The sequence below is a fragment of the Dermacentor albipictus genome, chromosome 1 (assembly GCF_038994185.2).
Source record: "Dermacentor albipictus isolate Rhodes 1998 colony chromosome 1, USDA_Dalb.pri_finalv2, whole genome shotgun sequence".
Lineage (NCBI taxonomy): Eukaryota > Metazoa > Arthropoda > Arachnida > Ixodida > Ixodidae > Dermacentor > Dermacentor albipictus.
The window spans coordinates 457,032,922-457,052,828 of record NC_091821.1 but is presented as its reverse complement, the minus strand read 5'-3'; the positions used below and the strand labels follow the sequence as shown (position 1 = coordinate 457,052,828).

The 19,907-nt window shown below is 46.3% G+C and overlaps 1 protein-coding gene across 5 annotated transcripts in view; it reads right to left on the bottom strand.

Annotated features, from left to right (window-relative positions):
• Positions 1-19,907, bottom strand: part of LOC139054793 (uncharacterized) — a 134,260-nt gene that overhangs the window by 33,203 nt on the left and 81,150 nt on the right. For 3 of the 5 annotated variants that reach the window (XM_070532412.1, XM_070532411.1, XM_070532413.1), the window contains one exon: positions 16,878-16,958. The exons of the other annotated variants lie outside the window; for them this stretch is intronic. In XM_070532412.1, coding sequence (XP_070388513.1) covers positions 16,878-16,958 — 81 coding nt within the window. The remainder of the gene's footprint in view (positions 1-16,877; positions 16,959-19,907) is intronic. 5 annotated transcript variants of the gene reach the window in all.

Genomic DNA, 19,907 nt, shown 5'->3' with positions numbered 1-19,907 from the left:
GTGTACAGGCTGGGTAATGATTTTCTGAAAATTTTGGAGCTACGTTTAATTTTACTTTTGTTCTGCTTGTCCGCACCATCTCTTAGCGATAATAACCAATAATAAATAAATCCTTATTTAGATAAAATAACTAAATAAATTTTATTAACGAGCCCCGGAACAACCGTGTTGTCTTGACAGTAGCGCACGTGAAAAATGCTATAACATACATGGACATAAATCAACAAACAGGAACAAAGCGCGCACATACCATACAAATGCACTTCAGAATACGTAACACACGTAATATAACACAGCACAGAATAACAGAACATAACATAGCATGACACAGCATTAAACAGCAAAATGTAACGTACAATATACACGCTACAATATACAATAGGTATTTTTCTCGGAATTAATTACTAACGTTACCACCATTTGCGTACAATCATGGAAACCATTTTGTAGCATGAATAACATAGTTGAGTCAGCATTCGTGCCTCTGGAGTGCGGGTTACTAGACTGAGCGAGAGCTGATATCGGCGCTGGTGTTCAAGGCCAACCTACCTGAGCAGGTGTATCAATGTAGATAAATTTCCTCTGAACTGTGTCTGCTGGATCTTTGTTAAGCCAACGAGTACTGTTCGCAACGAAAGTGCCATATTCGAGCAGGCGATGGCTGCGTAATCTACAGCTTAAGAAATACACCTGCATTTCTGAACTCTCTCGACGTTCGACTTGCTCTTGCCCACAAGCGCAGACCGCGCCCAGTGACATTGTGGCTGAATAAAAACCAGGCTGACGGTGGTGCCTGTTGTCCTCAAATTTTATTTTTAGTCGAGACCACTCAATCAGGTGACGGCCTGATTCCGCCAATTCCACTGCTCGTGCACCGTTAGCGTGTTGGTCGCCTCGTCACAGACTTTTGTCCGTAGGTGTGGATGGAGAGGAGGGGGGCCACGCTGAGAGGAGGCGAGTTGGGAGGACGGCGGCACTCAGCCAACGCATGAGGACGGACGCAAATCTCGGGGCCAGTGTCGACGAGATAGCCGACTGTGGCGACGCTGTCGGTGACGTGGAAAAGGGGACTGGACTCGGTGTCGAGAACAGCGGTCGCCGTCGCTGTTCGGCCGAACTGTTTCACCCATAGGAGCAAGGCTGGCTGCGCTGGTTTGCGTGAGAGACATAGCGACGAAGAACGGCGTTCAGGGTGATCGGGGCTTGGGCGGCGAGGCTGTGACAACGAACGCGATTCTTGGGTTCGGAGAGCAGTCTCCTCAGCTGTCCGTCGGGCTGCTTGCCGTGTGAGCACATCGTTAGCTTCCAGGAGAGCGCATACCTGTCGCCAGCGGCTGCGCCGTCGGACGGAAGATAAGGAGCGGGATGAAGTGTAGCCACGGAGGGAAAACCAACACTTATAATCTTGCTGGACTACTGGGCCAGAGATCCCCACGTAGAGGATGGAGACGCGGTAAAGATCATGCGCACCTTTGGTGGAAGGCGACCAGCAGAAGTGTACTGGAAAAGTTCCAGGAGAAATGGACCGTCAGTTGAAGGAGCCAAGTCTCCAGCGAAAGCTTGCGTACGGCGCTATAAATAGGTACGTTTGCGGTCACCGAGCTGCTTCAATGTAAGAAGTTGCTGTAGCTAATGCTGCGCCGTTACAGTGGTGCGCTGGATGAGCATCGCCTTAAGCTTGTCATAGCGGTGGTCGACGGGCGGAGAGCGTAGAACATCGCGCAAAATTGCAGAACTAGTAGGTGGAAGGGCTCCAACAATGTAGGCGAATATGTTCAACTGAGAACTGAGGCGGTGGCGACGGAACAAGGATTCGGTGGTAATGAACCAAAGAACTCTGGGAGATTTAAAGTGAAGACCTCGAGATCGCGGGATAGTGCCGCTGCCTGCAGTACTTGAGCGGGACAATCCGAGGCCATGACTGACTGGATAGATGGCAGACTGCGAAGACAGTGGCGCTCGAGCTCCTTGCGGCGTAGGCCCAGTGAAGAGCCTGAAGTACTCGGGGCAGAGAGCGATGACGCGAAGACCAGAGTCACGAATTTCTGGGTGGCGAAAAACCAGCCAGACGCTGCTACATGGTGTCCACACATTACATTTTAGCCAAGCCCGCTCATTCAGGCTGAAGACTGATTCCGCAAATTACACTGCTCGCGCTGGAGCGTCAGCTTTCTTGTCGTGTTGTCATCGTCTTTTGTGATCGGAACACTGTGGCACGTAGTATTGCGTTACAATAGATTCTATGTGGGGCGAGAAGTTGAACTTAGAATCAAAGATGATTCTAAAGTGAGTAACTAAGCGCTCCCGAGAGAGTGTGGCTTTGCCCAGGTAGTAAAGGAAACGAAGCTCATCTTGCTTTCGTGTATATGATAATACTTTCGTCTTTCGGCCACTTACAACCAGCTTGTTTGGCATGCACCAATCGGCACAGAGCAATTGAAGTAGAGCGCTGTCACGAAGACTAAGAGTTTCATTTAATATTGGCACAAGGTTTCAGGAGCCAGTTCTAAAGAAAATAGAATAGACAGTTTCAGTACTGCGTACGTAGTGTACGCAACGGCGTTGCGTACGTAAGATCACTACGTCCTGCAAAGTGCGCATGTGCAGAACGCAACACGAACGGTACGTGATGCGTACGCGCCGCTGCGTGCGCACACATCCGATGCTCGCGTGCGTACGTAGGGCACCCTGCGTGCTGCTCTCGTGGTTCTCGTTTGCTCGCGAGAGCGCGAGACAGAAGAGTTTCCCGAAATGGCAGCGTCAACGGAGATCAGTGGAAGACTATATTTTTCAATGGCCTACCATTTGGCTTTGCTGCATGAAGTTAACGCGCAGAAGCCATTCCCGTATCCTGCACTGTGGGAATGCATAGTGAAAATAGGAACTTTGTTTTTGAGGAAGCCCTGGTTGTGTGTGCGGTTTGCGCGAAAGGCTCGACCTGCTTTTGACGCAGTTCGTCGCAAATCACCGTGCCAGCCTCAGCAAGCAGGTGCTCGGTTTTTATTTTTCTCGATATGATGCATGGATTTCATCCGTATTAAAAGTAGAGTCTCTTAAAGGCCTAAATATAGTTGGACTAAGCGGGAACGCGCCCATACGTTACATCACGTTGGCGAGATCAACAGCGTCTAGTTCGACCGATGGTTCGACGTACTGATGGACGCGGCCAATGCGCTCCGACGCTCCCGGCGTCTAACGCTCTCCCGCTTACGTACGTAGGGATTTCGCAGAACTAAAAGCCCTAACGTAACCCGCGCTCAAACGTCCCGCAATGCACTTGCGTGCTGTGTACGTGTCGTCAAGGCGCAGTACTAAAACTTTCTAATAACTGAGACGCACACGCTGCAAGATGTACGCACTAATGAAAAGAGGAAAAAAAGCCTGAGAAAGGCGAAACGAGCCTGAGGACAAAGCTTTAGACCTATCCATCCCATCCTGTACAGCTCTCTGTCTTGTCGATGCTCTGTACATCCTCCCGCGTCAATTCATGACAATATTTCAATGTCCTCCTCATAAATCAAGAAACACGAGTGCTCTGTGACTTTGGCTATGTCATTTACAAACAAAAGAAGTGAAATGGTCGAATGACAGAATTGTCGAGTTTTACGTGCCAAAATCACAACATGATTATATGGCACAACGTAGCGGGTCACTGCGGAATAATTTTGACCAGCTGGGAATCCTTAACCGGCCCCAAATACAAGGGACACCGGCGTTCTTGCATTTCTTTATTTATTTTTTTTCTGTTTAACTGTGAAGGCTGCTGTGTGGCGGCCTCTATTCGTCAGATGTTGGGTCTGTTTGAAGAATGCTTAGCTCCGCTCACACTCACACATGAGCTACAGGAGAATGAATCCTTTAGGTGTTTAGACTTATGTTTCTCCTTTGCCTGGCAACTCGTATGCTGGATGTATGAGCTGCGAGCCAATAAACCTCCAGTATCCTATGCATTGTTACGAACGGCTTGCAGTGGTACCGACCTACAAAATTGTCCCAGCCAGTCGCAGCTGCGAGGGTGGCGAACTTCCCAGAAGCGACCTTACAAGCCTTCGCCACCTGCTGCGGTGACTCGTTTTGTAGGGACGACGGTGTTTCCTCATCAACACCCTCTCGGCGCTGCTATGACTAAACGCGGTCGGCGGACCAAGTATTGTTCGTGGGTTCGCCGTGTCCGCCACGGGTTGTTTGAAGCGGGGGAATCCGGGGAGCTCCTGGAAGATATTTTGCGGGGCCGTCTCACGCAGCTTAGGAATCATGGACAGACGCGGCGGCGACTGCCTGCGGAGTCAACACTGGGATGAAGAGGCGCCTGCACGGGTCAAGCACCGTGTCGGCGAAACCCACTCTCCTCAGCGTGGTCAGTGAAACCTGTGCGGAAATGTGTGTCAACCCCCCCGCCCCTTCAAAGGCGGGTCGGCTACGATGACCTGGAACGCTCCGAATTGGCAGCAGGTTGAACGGCCGTTTTTCGCTCACGTAAAGATCTAGGGAGGACAGAGTGTTTATAAGAAGCTGTCGTGCAGCTGCTGAGAGTGCATTCCTCTTTTAATCATGTTAGACTAATGAACTGTAAAGTTCTCATGTAAATACTGTAAATAAACCCATATTCTCGATAAGAACAAGTCTTTCCCTTCAACAACGTCCTCAGCGTGGATAAGTTGGACGACGACATGGGCCAGCTACCATTTATGTCATGCCCGACTACAAACATTACAACTGGCTGACAGTGGCAAGGCGGACTTTGCGACGTAGTGCTGTGTATGCGGTGAGTGCTTGGTTCTTCCTTTGACTCTCTAGGCATTATTTTGTGGTTGTTCTGTTTAGAACAGTCCGGAAGTTGTATTCTTGATTGTTAGCTAGGTTAGATTGTGTTTACCTAGGTAGGTTTAGCGAGCAGGATCAAGGCAGTAAAGCAGCAATCATGGAGTTAAGGACACTGCTGAGAGGCGAATTGTTGATTGTTGGTGAGGAACTGTGCCTAGAGGTACGCAAGGAAATGCTAAAATGAGAATTATGGAAGCTGATTTCCGAAAAGGTCAGTAAGGAGGACATTAAAATTCGGCTAGAACTTTTTAGGAAAAGAGAGAAACGAAACAGAGAGAGAATAACGGGACAGAGAGGAATGCGAGTTGAGAAAAATAAAAGTTGAGCGTGAAAGAAAGCGTTTGGAGTTGTCCCAAGGTAGTGAAGTGGCTCTGGGACGATCAAGTGAGGCAGAATAATAACGCATGAACAGGCTGTTAAATTCATTTGAGGTGGGGAATGACATAAGCATGTTCCTAGGGAATTTCGGTAGGACTTCCAAGAAGATGAACTTCGGTCCGAGCAGATGGCCACAGCGGTTGCTGTCTATGTTGCTGTGTGAGGCTGTGGAAGTAATCGCCAGACTCAGTGCGCAGGATGCATATAATTGTGCAAATGGTAAGACTAGTCTTCTGAAAAGGTACCGCCGTTCAGCCGAAGCTTTTCGGCAGAGATTTTGAAGCACAGGCAAGAAGGATAGCGAGGGATATGCGGAGTTTGCATCTAGCTTAAAGGCCAACCTAGTCCAGTGGTTGAAAAGCGCGAAAGTGTACTAGAGCAGAGACCTGATTGTTGAATGCATGTCTCTCAAGCAGTTCTACAAAAGCATCCCAGCATCTGTGAAGCTGGGGGTGCAAGACAGAGGAAATCTAAAATCTGTGGAAAGGCCGGCTGAATTAGCCGTAGAGTACGCAATGCGTAGAAAGCGGAATGGCGAGGACGGAAATTGGGATGGTCGAAATGGTCCGCGGAAGCCATTTCCGTTCAAAACGGATTCGCAGACTGGACGACTGGAGCCTGTAGATGTGGAGGAAAAGCCCTCAGAAAAGAGCGCAAAGAAATCAAACCGGTAAACCGTACAAAAAGAGCAGAAAAGAAATTTCGAATCTGTTAGACCGATCTGCTGCTATAAGTGCCACAAATTTGGACATATCGCTGTAAACTACGGGAAGCCCAGCATATTTTTCGCCTACGTGGATGAAAAAGACGAGAATATGGAACTTTTAAGCCCATATCTTCACCACCTGCAAGTTAATGACAAACCATGCCGGGTGCTGCGAGACAGCGCTGCCACTACGGACATTGTCCATCCGTCTTACGTGAACATAGATGACTTCACTGGAGAAATAGCATGGATCAAACAGGTTGTAGCAGAACACAGCGTGTGTCTGCCCATGGCCAAAGTCAAAATCTGTGAACCGTTCGGGGAGCTCGTGACCGAGGCTGCAGTTTCATATTTTTTTATCGCTGCAGTACCCTTACATTTTTTTCGAATGGGTCAGATCAGTTACTGCGTGACATAGTGCTTAAACTGGGAGAGGCCGTAGTACAGGCGTTGAGGCGAGGCACCGCTTTCGCATCGCTTTCGGCTGAAAATGCAAAAGCTGCTCCCGTGGAAGTAGCAAAAGAGGTAACTTCAGTATCTGCATCCAAACTAGGCTCGAGGGACAAGAAAACGGTTGAGGAATACCTGCCAACTGACCAGCTCAGTGAGAGTGGATCGCTAGGGTGTCGTAGTTCACGCCTGCAGGAAGAGCCAGCTGACGCAATAGCAAGCGAGACAAGGTCGTTACTATCACCGGCCTCTAAGAACTTTGATAAGCTCTTACCTGTTGATTGAGGGTCACTGGTAGCCGAGCAAAAGAATGATGATAACTTAGCTAAATGGCATCCCACAGCTAAAATAGCCATTGCTAGGCGCAACGTGACGATGCAAGAGAGAGGAGGAGTGTTGTGTCGGCACTACAGAGACCGAAAGGGCAGGGTTCTCGATCAGTTAGTCGTACCTACTAAGTACAGGGAGGACCTTTTGAGTCTCTGTCATGAAAATGGGTGGTCTGGCCACCTAGGTATCAACAAATCAAAGGAAAGATGCTTATGGAAAACTACTGGCCTGGCTGTTTCAAAGACATAGATAAATTTGTTAGGTCCTACGACCCCTTCCCGCGCTCGGGTAAACCATGAGAAACATAGAAATCTCCCCTAAAAGTAGTGCCCTTAATATCGGAACCTTTCAGACGACTTGTGATAGGCATGGTAGGGCCTCTACAGAAGACAAAGTCAGGTTACAGGTACTTGTTCACCATGATGTGTCCGGCTACAATATTTCCAGGAGCAAGCCCTCTGAAAGAGCTCACCTCCACCGAAGTAGCAGGCGCGCTTTTGACAGCGTTTGCACGAGTTGGGTTTCAAGTCAAAATTCAGGCAGATCAAGGGTCAGTACTCACCAGTGATTTCCACATTCTTGCAAAAGTGTTGGGTAAAGTTGATACACAGTCGCGTCTATCACCCTCAGTCAAATAGTGTAGAAAGGTGGCATCCAGTGCTTAAGCGAGTTTTCCGGGCGCTCTGTTACGAAGACAAGGAGGACTGAGAGTATTGTCTTTTTTCCACCTTGTTTGTATTGCGAACGGTTCCTCATGGGGCTACAGGGTTCTCGCCAGCAGAACTAGTGTATGGGAGGACACTCCGTTCTCCACTGAGAATGTTAGGAGATATGTAGGAGGGAAGAGGAGAGAGTCCAACAGTGGTAGAATACGTGTTAAATCTGCTGGTACGGCTAAGTGCAACCCAAGAACTAATCGAAAAGAACATGGGAGTACCTCAAAAGAACGCCAAGTTCTATTACGACAAGAGTGAGGGGCTTCGTACGTTTAACGCTGGAGACCAGGTAATGATCCTCAAACGTTCAAGAAAGAACAAGCTTGATGTTCGCTGGGATGGACCTGTTAAAGTGTTGCACAAACATTCAGATACTAGCTATGCTCTGAAAATGCCAGGTCGCAGGAAGGAGGTGATGATACACCACTGCAATTTGATGAAGCCGTACGTAGAGTGGAGTCCTTAACTGTAGCACCAAAGAGCAGGATGACACTAGTACCGACTTTAAGGAGTATGAGGCGACCTCCAACTTTGAAATCAGCCTAGAAGAAGTAGTTAAACATTCGGTAAGCTCGCACGCTCTTATAACCGAGCAGCTGGATGTGCTAAGAGGGCTGTTAGGCGAATATCTCGACAGATTTAGCGATCGCCCAGGTAGAACCAAACCACTAATGCATGAAATGGAGCTGACGTCAACCGAACTCGTAAGATCAAAGCCTTACAGGGTGTCTCCACGACCGAGAGAAATTATGGAGGCAAAGATACAGCGAATGCTAGAGTTGGGAGTTATTGAGCCCACTGAGAGTGACTATACGTCACCGCTAATACTTTAAAAACCCCTAATAAGGGCGCTCGTCTGTGTCTTGACTGCAGGAAGTTAAATGCCATCACTAGGGATCAGCTGTACCCGATACCCAACATTGAGGAACGAATTGAGAGAGTTAGCGCTGCTTAATACACTTAAACTATAGATCTCGTGCGGGGATACGGGGAAGTTCCCTTTTCAGAAAGTGCTAGCCACTCATCATCATCAGCCTGGTTACGCCCACTGCAGGGCAAAGGCCTCTCCCATATTTCTCCAACAACCCCGGTCATGTACTAATTGTGGCCACGCCGTCCCTGCAAACTTCTTAATCTCATCCGCCCACCTAACTTTCTGCCGCCCCCTGCTACGCTTCCCTTCCCTTGGGATCCAGTCCGTAACCCTTAATGACCATCGGTTATCTTCCCTCCTCATTACATGTCCTGCCCATGCCCATTTCTTTTTCTTGATTTAAACTAAGATGTCCTTAACTCGTGTTTGTTCTCTGACCCAATCTGCTCTTTTCTTATCCCTTAACGTTACACCTATCATTCTTCTTTCCACAGCTCGTTGCGTCGTCCTCAATTTGAGTAGAACTCTTTTCGTAAGCCTCCAGGTTTCTGCCCCGTAGGTGAGTACAGGTAAGACACAGCTATTATATATTTTGCTCTTGAGGGATAAGGGCAACCTGCGGTTCATGATCTGAGAATGCCGGCCAAACGCACCCCAGCCCATTCTTATTCTCCTAATTATTTCCGTCTCATGATCTGGATCCGCCGTCACTACCTGCCCCAAGTAGGTGTATTCCCTTACGACTTCCAGTGCCTCGCTGCCTATTGTAAATTGCTGTTCTCTTCCGAGACTGTTAAACATTACTTTAGTTTTCTGCAGATTAATTTTTAGACCCACTCTTTTGCTTTGCCTCTCCAGGTCAGTGAGCATGCATTGTTATTGGTCCCCTGAGTTACTAAGCAAGGCAATATCATCAGCGAATCGCAAGTTACTAAGGTACTCTCCATTAACTTTCATCCCCAATTCTTCCCTATCCAGGTCTCTGAATACCACCTGTAAACATGCTGTGAATAGCATTGAAGAGATCGTATCTCCCTGCCTGACGCCTTTCTTTATTGGGATTTTCTTGCTTGCTTTATGGAGGACTACGGTGGCTGTGGAGCCGCTATAGATATCTTTCAGTATTTTTACATAGGGCTCGTCTACACCCTAATTCCGTAATGCCTCCATGACTGCTGAGCTTTCGACAGAATCGAGCGCTTTCTCGTAATCAATGAAAGCTATATATAAGGGTTCGTTATATTCCGCACATTTCTCTATCACCTGATTTATCACCGTTTATCTCACCTGTAGACACTTTTCGCTCTCTCGCCCTGAGCTGCGGACTGAAGAACGCGCCGTTTAGCTTCTCTATGTTGATGGGTATTGCCCTAAAATACTTGCAGGAGTTCGCCCGGCCATATCTTGATGATGTAGCAGTTTTTTTTGGACAGCTGGGAACAGCCCGTATCGCACATCAAACAGGTGTTCTCACGGTTGAGGGAAGCCGGCTCAACGAGGAAAGCGTAAAAGTGTAGATTTGGCTCTTCGCAGGTTACTTATCTGGGCCATGTTGTCGGCTAGGGTACGAGATGGCCGGCCGAGCTGAATATAGCTACGAGTGAAGAATTTTCACAGCCACGCACGAAAACAGGCATTCGTTCATTTTTGGTACTTGTGGGGTACTATCAACTGTACATTCCGAATTACTTGCAAATAGCAAGTCCTTTAACGGACGCCCTACGAGAGGGAGCACCGTAAACGCGCACTTGGATAACGACAAAGAGAACGCTTTCCAAAATTTGAAAGCGCTATTGGTTTCACGTCCTGTGCTTCGCGCGCCAGACTACACAAAGGAATTCATAGTTCAATGCGACGCGAGCGACAGAGGTATGGGCGGCGACGATAATGAGGAACATCCTATCCTCTATGGCAGCCGTAAACTAACTGTAAGAGAGGAAGCCTACAGTGCTTCAGAGAAGGAATTTGCTTGTTTAATTTCTGCAGGCCAGAAGTTGTCTTGTTACTTGCACGGAGCGAGGTTCATCTTTGGGAACGACCACTGACCTCTGACGTGGATCAATCAAATGTCACAAAAAAAAATGGCCGCTTGCTCAGATGGAGCCTCCCTCTCCATGAGTACAACTTCTCCGTTAGATAGAAGAAGGGAAAGTTGCATTGCAGTGCGTATGGTTTGAGCAGCCAAACTTGAATTCGGCGTTTAGCGATCCCGCCTAAATTCTGGGGTTGTGATTGTTAATTTTGTTAAGCCAAGAAGATCCCCTCTCATTTAGTAGGGCTCCCTCCAAGATTGCCCAATTGGTCAGCATGAAATTCCTTCCAAATTGTAGTAGCGAAATGCAGAATTTTTTTTTTCTGCACTTCTCTTTTCTTTGAAGCCTGGCGGGTCTAAAGTGAGATCCAAGATACGTCATCTGGACGCACAGCTGTGTTGTGGGGTTCATTTCGCAGTTGTCTGCCCTTGTTGGATGTTTTGGGACAGTGTCATTAGTTCACAGCTGGTCGCTGCAAGCCAAGGCATCCCCCCCTTGCCACCAGCCATTCTATTCCTACCCAGTGGTTATCAGCACTGGCCAGTGGAGATTTTTCGGGGCATGGAGGAGCTGTTACGAGCGGCCTGCAAGGGTACCGACCTACAAAATTTTCCCAGCCAGCCGCAGCTGCGAGGGTGGCGTAGGCTCCAGACAGGCACTTACACGAAGCTGCACATATTACATCGGATACACCCCACAGCCTACAGGGACGAATGTCCATGGTGTGGGGCCACGCCAACCCTATACCACATTACGTGGGAGTGCACACTACACAACATAGAACACCTAGACACGAACACCACGTGGGAGCAATGGAAGGCACTGCTGTCCAACTCGGCCCTCGACGACCAGCTCAAGCTGGTAAAGAGAGCTGAGAAGATGGCAAGAGCCAGCGGAGCCCTGGACTAAGGGCCCCGACCATTAGCGGTTTTTCTGAACATTCGTTTAATAAAGTTTATCTATCTATCTATCTATCTATCTATCTATCTATCTATCTATCTATCTATCTATCTATCTATCTATCTATCTATCTATCTATCTATCTATCTATCTATCTATCTATCTATCTATCTATCTATCTATCTATCTATCTATCTACGAGGGCCGTTTTTTTTTCAACCTCCGATCGCTCCGTGCAGGCGCTACGCGGGCAGCAGAAAGCAGACATGCGCTGTAGGCAACTGCGCAGCTCTCGCGCTACACACTCCGCCATTGTTGACATTCAGGCGTCGGCCGGCATTGTGCTACAGCCACGTAAACATGGCTGCCATTATTGTTGCTCCCGCCAAGTGTGAATTGCGAAGTGTTATTCGTTTTCTACAGGCTGAAGGCCATGGTGCTGCAGATATCCATCGGAGAATGAGTCGAGTGTATGGGTAAAACTTCATGAGTGATGGTGGTGTGCGTGAATGGTGTCGAAATTTTAAAGATGGACGTAATGATGTGCATGATGAAGGGGGCCAAGGACGCAAATCTGTCGTTTCAGATGACCTGGTTCAACGAGTTGACGGTATGGTTAAAGAAAACCGCAGATTCTCCATTACTGCTTTATCTACGGAATTTCCAGAAGTTTCAAGGTCTGTTTTGTACTCTATTGTTACTGAACGGTTACGCTACAAAAAACTTTGTGCACGTTGGGTCCCAAAAATGTTGACGGACGGCCACAAAACTCGACGAATGGCGTCAGCTTTGGAGTTCCTTGAGCGTTATCAGGATGAAGGAGACAACCTTTTGAAATCAACCGTGACTGGGGATGAAACCTGGATTCAATACGACACACCGGAAACAAAACGACAATCACAACAATGGATGCATTCAAATTCACCAAACAAACCAAAGAAATTAAAAAAAAACTTCAACAACAGAAAGACCATGGCTACTGTGTTTTGGGATCAACAAGGTGTGTTGCTTGTGGAGTTTATGGAGCCCGGAACCACAATCACTGCAGCTGTTTATTGTGAAACTTTACGACGTTTGCGTAGAGCCATTCAGAACAAACGAAGAGGAAAGTTGACCGCTGGAGTTGTTCTGATTCATGACAATGCCCGTCCACACACTGCTGGAGCAACTCAACGGCTTCTCGAACAATTTGGATGGGACATTTTCGATCATCCGCCATACAGTCCAGACTTAGCACCCTGTGACTATCATCTTTTTCCTGGACTGAAGAAGTGGCTTGGTGGGAAGCGCTTTCAAACCAATGGCGACCTTCAAACCAACGTCAAGGACTACTTGAATTCATTGGCGGCAACTTCTTTTGAAGACGGTATTGCAAAGCTTGTCCACCGATATGACAAATGCCTCAATCTCTTCGGTGATTATGTCGAAAAGTAGCCGTAACTGTACTAATATTTTGGTAATAAAATTATTGTTTTAGATGAACTTGTCTTTTATTTGTAGCCTATCGGAGGTTGAAAAAAAAACGGCCCTCGTATCTATCTATCTATCTATCTATCTATCTATCTATCTATCTATCTATCCCACAAGCGACCTTGGAAGCCTTCCTCACCTGCTGCGGCGACTCGTTTTGTATGGACGAGGGTGTGCCTGATCAACGCCCCCTCGGCGCCGCTATGACTAAACGCGGTCGGCGGACCGAGTATTGTTCGTGGATTTGCCGTGGCCGCCACGGGTTGTTTGCAGCAGTGGAAATCCGGGGAGCTCCTGGAAGGTATTTTGTGGTGCCGTCGCACGCAGCTTAGAGGTCATGGAGAGACGCGGCGGCCATTATCTGCGCAGTCACCAGTGGGATGAAGAGGCGCCTGCTCAAGTCAAGCACCATGTCTCCGAGAACCCACTCACCTCGGCGTGCTTAGTGAAACCTGTGCAGAAGTGTGTGTGTAACCCCCCCCCCCCCGCCCTCAAAGGTGGGTCGGCTATAATTACTTTGAACGCTCCGAATTGGTAGCAGGTTTAACGGCCATTGCTCCTTCACCTAGGGATCTTATATAGGGCAGACAGGTAGATGTCTCAATGTTCGATTGCAAGAACATAGCAATAAAGTGCGCAAAGGGCCGGAAGGGTTTCTTCATGTGCATTGCGCACAATGCGGCTGTATGCCGCTCTTTGAAGAAAAAAAAACTGTATCTTAGTTAGGCATCCTAAAGAATACAGTAGAGTTATCAATGAAGCAGTAGCAATCGATGTAGGCGACTCGGTTAGTTAGCTGGCCATTCCATTAACACATAAAAAACGTGTTTTTTTCTGGAGGTCGCACATTCGCTCTCGTTCATCTTAAGGTGGCGATCATGTTTCCTTTTAATTTTGAATGCATACTTATGTCGGTTGTACTCTTTGTGGGAGGGTGGGGGGGGTTTGTCTTGGCTTCTCAGTATATAAGCGTGTTACTAAATATGAATATCAGTTGGATGTCCGCACTTGTCTTCGTAGTTATTTTGGTCCCTGTCTGTGCACGGGCTCTAAGTGATGTTTACTGCAAAACACATTTGACTGACTGATTAATAATATTCTTATTATTGTTGCTGTCGAATAATATTCGCATATTGTTGTACAACGCCATAGATAGATTGATACGGCATATTCGGAGGTTTTCCTGCCAGCCTGACAGGCAAGCATCATCTGAGGATTGACCAACAGACTCCTATTGTGTAAATTTATATTTCATGTGCCTCATCATTTGCCTCATCATTCGGAATTGAACTCTACCGTAAGGTAGAGTTCAATTCAGCTAGAGTTCAGGTAGAGTTCAAACCACCTGGGTGAGGCTTGGGTGCTGAAAGTCCATAGGAGATCAAAAAGTGCAGAGGAAATGAAAAATTAGGCATTTGCACTGTTAAAACATCCACTATTAGTTTAAAGGGAGGTCTGGTAAGTAAGAAATATTGCCAGAGGAAAGTGAGCCGGCAATGGCGCCTTGACTTTTCCACACCATCTGACCGCGACGTCTTGGATTTGATAATGTTTAGCTGTATCGGAATAATCACTTAGCAGGAAAAAAAACGAAATAACTTGCATGCTACAGAACAAAATATTGACCTTGGTTGAACGAATGGGGCACGAATGGGGAAAAATAAAATAAAACGGTTTGATCTCCGTAACGTCTCACCGAAGTGCAGGCACTGACAATTGTGCGCCAACTTTATACAAGGTCTGTTGCGACTTATCTAATCATCAGTCATTAAGCGTCAAAATAGTTCAAATAGCCTTTTGAAGAAACGCGTTATAAACCTAAGCTGGTTAAGTGTTCACCTCAGTTGCACACTAGAGGTCTTTGATATCTTTCATATCTGAAATAAGCACAAAAGGTCAGGGACCCTCGGTCATATTTTTCGGGTCAAGGTTCGGGAAATCATCGCTAGGGTTATAAAGCAGTCGAATATAGTGCTGCTATAGAACGAACCTCCGTCTCCTTACTCCTCCATAGTTTGGGGTGTGGGATGCTCCTGATGTCCCTATTCTAATGTATATATTAGCGCAAATATATAAACACTCTACATCCACCACAAGTTCCTCCTCCCGCAAACCGGATTATGTTACCATTGAATGGTTAAGGACAGCACCAGTAATCGCATCTATGTACCGCGTAATGAAACAATAACAGCCTCTTGTACGAAAACCTCAAAGATCATAAATCTTGAATTTTACATGAATATGATCACGAGGCACGCCGTATTCCTGCATTGCCGTATTAATTTCTCTGGCTTAATTTCAACCAGATGGGATCTGATAACGCGCTCCCAATGCACGGCACCCGGGCAGTTTTCCGTTTCGCCACCTCATAAATGTGGCCCCTGAATTTGCTCGCGCGCCATCGGGCTTAGGAGCAAAACGCCGACGCATATATGGCAGCCACGGCGGGCAGCATAAAACCTATAGTTACCATCTTGGCTGATCGGCATCTGTATATTGTACTGACAACAATAGGATAGCGCATGACATTTCTCAGTGGCGCTGATTTCCAGTTTCGCGACCCGCTTCATCAACAACTGGTTACGTGCCGCCGTATGCTAATGGTGGCCTTGGATGTAGCGGAAAATCGCCTTTACGGGAGGCTGCCCAAAAATCCGGTCGGTCAAAATACAATATGAAACCTAAGAAATAGGGAAATAAAGTCTTACGATAGAAAGCTTATAATGTAAAGACACCCGCCGTAGCGGCGTAGCGGCTATGGTGTACTGCTAAGCACTAGGTCACGGGATGAAATCCCAGGCGCGGCGGCCGCTTTTATTTGGGGACGAAAGGCGAAAACACCCATGTCCCTTGCATTAGGGGCACGTTAAAATCACCTGGTGGTAAAACTTCATCCAGAGTCCCCACCTCGGCGTGCCTCATAATAAACTCTTGGCTTTGCCACACAAAACCCCAGAATTCTGTGAAACGCTCCTCCTTGATAGAATGTTTTAAAGAAAATTATGTAGCTTTTACAGCACTGCATTTTGGGGGCCTATAACGTAAAACTATTCCAATATGTTTCTATTCCAATCTCCTGACGTCAAAATTGCGTAACCACCAACGCAAGCACCAGGCGGTCACCAGGCAGGGCTGTCTGAACACACCAATCAAACGCCCTCCTCGTTCATAGGAAATCACATTTGTTTGCTTGAAAAACGAATAACATTGCCTACACTGAGCGCCTTGTCGTATCTAATTGGCTGACAAGAGGCGAAGAGAACGCTCAAGTGGAGAGAGATTCGATGGGGCAGAGCCAGTGCACTGAAAATCGATAACCGGATGAAGAGGGTGGTGCCGGCGCCTGCGATTGGTTGGCTTTCCCTTACTTAGCTTGCGGTGGCTGGTCGAAAATCGCGGCGGCATGCAACGGAAGCTTAAGAATGACGCTAAAAGGGACACTCAGCAAGGAAGAATTGGCAGAATGAGGTGGTAAATGTGCCGAAAGTGCTAGAAAACGTTACGCGGCCACACAAGAAGATTTATTATGCACAAATACACCCATGCTCTCCGGCAGGTGCGAGTAGCCAGCGCTTGAGCGATCGGCGGCAGCCACCTTTTATTCCTTTTGGAACGGGGCAGCCTGCGGCTATTCAGAAGAAAATTCAGTTTTGTTCGGTATAATATTGCATCTGTAATGTGCACACATCACTTTGACGCGGCGAGTTTTCGCGGTTTTCTGACGTCGCGTGACAGGCAGGTGAAGTAGGTGCAGCCCGAAAACTTTTGACCAATAGCCGGAGGCTAATGGTGAAAAGGCGTTGAATCAGACATAACTGTTTTTCTTTTTTCAGTCAAATCATGCATAATAAGTGTGTACATAATATCAGATGGTGAAGTATCGCGTTTTGCGTGCCATCGCGTGACAGACAGGTGAATTGGGGGTGGTCGAAAAAAGTTTTTGACCAATCGTGGAGGGCTGATAGCAGAATTGGAATAGAAAAGTTTGGAATTGTTTTACGTTATAGCGCCCTTGATCGAGGAAGTTGTTCCAGTGGGCATTTTTATTGTGCAAAAAAAAACAAGAAGCCAGGAATAAAACTTATTTTATAGTCGAATTATAATCGGTATAAAAGTATTTCGCGATTACAGATAGCTATTTATGAACCATCGATTGATATTCAACAGTTATTTATATTTATAATTGTTTTACTTACCGCGTCCTAATCATGGTCGTTTGAGTGCGTGCCGTTGGGTACCTAGTTATTCTTGGGAAATCACCAGGCATTCCTATGTACCTTTGCGACACAAAAGGATATGACAGGTTTCAGTCTATTTAGATACGCGTCATACGCTTCTCTGCATGGTATTCTCATCACCGATCTCCCTTCAACAAGTACTAAATATTGCCTTCATCCTCACGACAGCACTGAGTCAACGATTTACAATCCGCCCAAAAATTCTGGTGTCAGTATTTGGGCATTCATTCTGATCGATGTAAGGCAAATACATAAACATTGCATAACATTCAAATTGTCATCTGGGCGGTGCATAAATACAAATTTGCATTGCAACAAACTGTACAAAGGCTAAACATAACTAAGTTTATACGCACTGCTTTTAGTAGCATAGCTCATTGGTAGCAGATAGGGTCCGTCGGTATTTACAAAGGAAAAATAAATACCTGTGAACTGGACATGAAACAGTGCATGCGTGCGTAAATGTACTGTGCGTGTAGCGTTCATTTACCCGCTGCAGTAACGTATTGCTTCAATTAGATTCCAATAGATTCTTTGAACCTTCATAATAATTGCTGTGTATTTGAATTCAGAACCACTGCGAAAAAAACAGTGGGATCAAAAAGTGGTTTCTCGCATCGACGGCTCATAATGTTCGACAATGTCAGACGCTGCGATCTTTAGTTTACCGTGGGATTCAACATTCAAAGATCAATATTATTGTACAAGACTTCTTTTAGTTTTATTTTACATTTGATATGTGCACGCAAATATTCAAAAACATATTGCAAAATAAATTATCTTCCTATTATCATTAGTTTGAGGGTTTCAGCGAGTTTTCCAACTCATACCGCTTATTGCGGAACAGAAACTACATTAGACTGGTTCCGAAAATCCATACCATTATCTATACAAATATTATTCAAAATTCTTTTTCATTTTGTGTGGGCAACGAGCGTCCACACGAATAAAGGCAGACTCTAGTGCATCTCCCGGGGGCTGCAGCTATGAACCATTCTTTCTTTGATAAAATCTAAGAACCAGTGAGATATCTAGAAAGGCTTCAAACAGGCTAATTGGTAATCTTTGCCTAGAGTTAAACTGCGAAGTTCACAAATGGGCCAGTGAACTTCGTGCAAATGAGAGCTAATAAGACGAATAAGGTACAATTCCTATTTATTTATTACTCAGAGGCTGTTGTAACGAAATGGCTCTTACTATACCATCCACGTTCACTGACTTTCTTTCTATGCGTATTTTACACGCACAATAATTATGACTGCACTTATTTTATTGTTCGATCAAAAAAAAAAGAAAACTGGTAATTGCAGCTTTGTGCTAAGAAATCTTTCCATTGCCATGAAAAATGCTAGTCGTTCACCGGCTGATCACTCTCTTCTCACTTTCACAGGGGTGCGGTGCTGTTAGAAGAGGGTGCCTCCTCAGTATAACCGCAAGGCCAAGCACCCGCATAAGTCCTTTTTTTTCCCAAAAGGCAGAACTCTCTGTTCAGCCATCTGCCATTATTACACAGATACCATAAGGGAAGTTCCGGCGAACGCCACTGTTGCGAGTGTAATTTCGAACGTGGATCAATCAGTACCCACAGACAAACATAAATGCGGATGGGCCGTTTTTCCGACAGGAACTGATTACGTTCTTGTGCAATGTGAAGTCTGAACGGAATGTTCAGCTGCTTCTACTGTCAGAATTTTGCTTTAAGTTTTCTTGTGCTTCATTTGTCGCACTGAATCTCACTTCATCATGTTCTCGTGACTCAGAAACAGGATCATCACTCAGGCAGTGGCTAATAGGATAGCGCAGGTTTATTTATTTCAAGCACATGAAATAAAGGTGTACGTGGGAAGAGAATAATATAAAAAAAATCCTCCTCCATTCCACCTTCTGAGAGTGGATGCGCAACTAAGCTTCTGCTGACGTCAAAGAATGCACCACCACCACATGCGACGTATATCACGCCCGCACGTACTACTTGTGCGGAAGTGGAGCACACCTGTTCATCCTGCCAGGCCCTGCGCCAAGCGCAAGTGCTTTATAGAATGGTTAAAATTAAATTGTATTCGAATATACGAAAAGTATTCGAATATACGAGAAAACATACATGTATTATGTGGAAACTGAAACACAAAGCCATTTTCCAGCTGCCGTTTGATGTATGGCAGAGTCTGCTAGGTGTCTGGCTGCTAGGTGGCAGTACCGTTAGCACAGCATACATCCTCATTTTTGTAGGCCCTCTACCTAGCGCAAGTGCCTTATTGAACTAATAGAATTTCTGAAAGTAACATGCCTAAGAACGTTGGTAAATACGACGTACTCGCAACCTGCAGACATGATAGCATCTAATTGTAATATTAATACAGCATAAAACATAAATCTGTTACATGAAAACTTAAACACTGAGTCTTTAAGCTGCCGTATGTTTTGCGTGATCACGCCATAAGAAATCCCGGCGAATTAGAGGCTAACAGCGTCGCTGTAAAATCAAGAGCACAGCTTTAAGCACTCATTTCTCCGCCAGAAATATTGAGCAGCATGCACCACTGATGTTCAGTGCATGCATGCGGCTTGGTCGAAAATGTTTGCGTGCACGACCGATGCCGCGACGAAATTTCCTTGTTTTGTAGAAACTGCTCATTCTTCTGCAAAGCCCACTTGATTATTGTGAGCCAGGGAACTCGTGCAGCATGTGCCACGGAAGACAAATAAGAGCCGCCAACATCTCGAAGAAGGGACATTACAGGGTGTTCCACTTATTGTCCCTAAATAAAAATGCCAAAATGATTGACGAGTTTTTTGAGTGGATGTTTGAGCCTTAGAACATAACGTTTGCTTGGATGACGGCGATCGAATAAAATTTGGCGTGGACGCTCCCTGCTAACGATTGGTCATATACTGCATAGAATTCTTTCCAATCCAGCACTGATGAAGTTTATACTCTAACCTCGAAAAGACGACTCTTCTTGTGGCTTTGCTTATTACGTCTCATCG